The following is a 3,050-nucleotide window of genomic DNA, read 5'->3' as shown; positions in this document are numbered from 1 at the left end:
TCTTCTTCAGCCGACGACGGACCTCGGTGGCCGGCGCGTCGGGCGAGGCGCACTGGCAGGCGGCGGCGAGTGGCGGCACTGCCGCTGGCCGGTGCAGGCGTGTCGCAGTGGAGCGCGCGTGCTGGTGGCAGCACGGCGTTCGCTTCGTGGCAGGGTTCGGCCCAGTCAGATCTGCGCTGGCCAGAGATGAGGGTGGCGGCCGGAGCTCGGCAGGAGGCCTGGCGGTGCGGCGGGCCTGGTAGGAGTCGGGAGCGAGGCGAGGGTGCGGCTGGCTGGTTGTGGCGCCGTTCGGAGGCAGAAGCGTGAGTCCGCGGTCAGTTTGGTGGAGTCGACGTTGTGAGGCTCGGCCAAGATGGAGTCTTGGCGAGCAGCGAGCAGCCAGCCACTTCTGTTCGGCGTGATGAGCAGCGATGCTCTCCCGATGGTGCAGCTTGGCTTCGTCGAGATGTGGGTCCAGTCATCGCAAGGCTGTCCCTTGGAGTGGGCGATGGCTGTTGCGGGCGGCCTGGACTTGCCGGAGGTGCGGAGTGGCTGCGGTTCCTGTCCAGGCAGGGCGTTGATGGTGTGGCCGGTGTTCTCCTTGCTGTGCGTCCGGGCGATGGCCCTCGGCTTGGCAGCTACATTGGCGAAGTGCTGCGGTGGCGGCGGTGTGAAGCTTCTGGGACGGTGTTGCCCGATTCTAGATGGTGTGGGGAGGTGCGACACGTGGATGAAAATCTTGCACGACTTCCGTCGGGCCGCCGGCGATGGCACCCGCGGATGCCATTCCGCTCCTTGGAGGCGTCGTCGTGGCGTGTTCGTCACCTCCCTCACTCGCCTGGAGTTGTGGTTGTCTCCGGGCGAAAGCCTCGATTCGGTTGGATCGACACAATGGCGGCGTCTTCGACGTCGTTCCTTTGCTGTGAGCATTGTGTTTGGAGACATGGCCGGCCCCTCGTCGCCCCCCTTCGGTGTTCGCCGCTGTCCTTCTTGATCCTCTACAACGCTATGTGCGCCTGTCGCCGGTGTGTCCAAGACGGCGTGGACCGGATTGAGTCCTGCCACCCACTTGCCACTTCCTCTTAGGCGATAGGAGTGGATGGTGCGTCGACAAGTGAAGCTCTGCAGAAGTTGGTGTTCTTCGGAGATGTCCGGTGTCGGTCAAGACGCGGTGTTGAGTTTCGATTAGGATAGGCCCTTTGTGTTGTAGCTTGCTTTGCGGTGTTGTTGCTCGGATGTGGTATTGCGCTATGCTTGTTGTTCGCAGCGAGTGTAGTTTCTTGTAACTCAAATTCTGCCTTCTATAAAGCTATGGTACGCCGAGGCATACTCTCGAGGAAAGAAAACATATACTAAATCTAACTTGAACAATAGACGAGTGATGAAACTATAAGCGCACTGAGAGTAGATACTGCACAAGGCATGTTTCTCATTTCTGTATTTACACATCCATCGACCAGCCGGCCACCTTCCGGTCAGTTACCATGTCAAAATCCACGTAACAACCGCACCAACTGCTCTTCGAGCACGCCACAACCGACACGACTAATCTGCGGGCGAAATCTCCTAAACGAAGAGCGGAGCCCGCACGGGCAAGCCCTTGGGCCTCGCCGCGCTCGCCGTCAGCGGCCGGAGCGCCGGCGCCCTGCCGAGCGCGGACAGCCGCCCTTTGGACACCTTCTTGAAGGCCGCGGCATTGTGGCGCGCGAACCGCCGGCGGTGCGCGTCCTGCAACCCGACCTCGCAGCTCCGCGACGTCTTGATCCGCTTGCCCGGCGGCTTGGCCAGGTCCTCCAGGCCGCCAACGGCCGCGAGCGACGCGAACGACTGCGACTTGCCGTCGAAGAACTTGGACAGACCCCTCCTGCGGCAAGAGAAAAAGAACACACATGTCAGACCACAGCTTCAAGATCAAGGCCGGGCCTCGGAAGAACTCGCAGTGCCCGGGCAGAGACCACGTACTTGAGCGGGAGCTGCGCCATGAGGGAGGACATCTGGAAGTTGTCGGTGGATCCGGACGAGCTGGAGCTGGAGGTGGCGTCGTCGTCGAGCTCCTCGTCCGACGACAGCATGGAGCCCGCCGCCGAAACCTCGGACTCGGACGGGCAGCCGATGTCCTCCTCCTGCTCCTCCTCGCAGCTCTTTCCATTGCTCCGCGGGAACATCATGTAAGCCTCCATCTCCCGAGCAGATCACACGATCACAGCAACGATCTCCCGAAACGATCGACGCAGCGTAAATGGCTGGAGTTCACGGGTGCTAGCAGGACGATGGCTTGGAGGACGGAGCGGGGGGGTCGGGAGCTATAAAGGTACCGGGGGGAGGAGGATAAGAATGAATGACGAGCCGTGGCAGAGGAGGGGGGTGCGGATGCGCGCGGGACGGGATAAAGAAGTCAGTTCGTAGCAGAATAGAATAGAAGGAATTAAAAAAAGATGATGATAAATACGGGCGTGATGGTTATCATCTCGGCGGCAGGCAGGCTCCGTGGAGTGGGTCGACGTGGGGGAAGGGGATAAGGCATCCACGTATTTTTCTTGCACGGCTTTGCAAGATGCGACGGGTCTGCGCGCGCACTGTGGTGGGGGTGGGGTGTGTCCCCCTTTCCCGCAGGCGTGCCGACCGTCCCCATCCGGTGGAGCCGGGAGGAACCTGGGGATGTATGCTTGCTTGCATGGGGGCGTTGCAGTACGCTTTGGCTACGTATTCTGGCCGTCGGATCCTTATCTTTTTCGTCGACGGCTCCGATGGGGGATCGGGTCGAGTAAAATAGAGTGCTTTAATCAGTTGACGATGCTCGGATTGGCGGAGTATTCGACTGCAGCCTGCTTCATTTTCTTATCTTTCCTTTGTGTCAAGTCAACAGACTCTCGTGGCATATGGGATTGATGGTGAAATTAAAGGGGTTCTCCGAGCTGGTCTAATTAATTTGCTTATCTCTGCGAACTCTAGGCAGAGCCTGTTATAGAACTCTATTTAAGCAAGTTTCGTTTCATTTCGAAAACTTTTATTTCTGCACAAAAATAATACCTTGTAAGTTCTGCTGAAAACAGCGTCAGTCCGGGGTTAGC

At 59.2% G+C, this 3,050-nt stretch overlaps 1 protein-coding gene across 1 annotated transcript; it reads right to left on the bottom strand.

The window, feature by feature from the left end:
- Nucleotides 1-1,384: 1,384 nt before the first annotated feature.
- Nucleotides 1,385-2,343, bottom strand: LOC123049707 (uncharacterized). The gene is made up of 2 exons (XM_044472592.1): nucleotides 1,942-2,343; nucleotides 1,385-1,843 (listed from the first exon to the last, which is right to left on the bottom strand). Exons 1-2 carry the CDS (start codon nucleotides 2,157-2,159, stop codon nucleotides 1,546-1,548), a joined length of 516 nt encoding a protein of 171 aa, XP_044328527.1. The 5' UTR covers nucleotides 2,160-2,343; the 3' UTR covers nucleotides 1,385-1,545.
- Nucleotides 2,344-3,050: the final 707 nt, after the last annotated feature.

This window comes from Triticum aestivum, chromosome 2D, assembly GCF_018294505.1.
Source record: "Triticum aestivum cultivar Chinese Spring chromosome 2D, IWGSC CS RefSeq v2.1, whole genome shotgun sequence".
In the NCBI taxonomy this organism is placed as follows: domain Eukaryota; kingdom Viridiplantae; phylum Streptophyta; class Magnoliopsida; order Poales; family Poaceae; genus Triticum; species Triticum aestivum.
The sequence above is the reverse complement of the archived record's forward strand: the minus strand, read 5'-3'. Positions and strand labels throughout refer to the sequence as shown.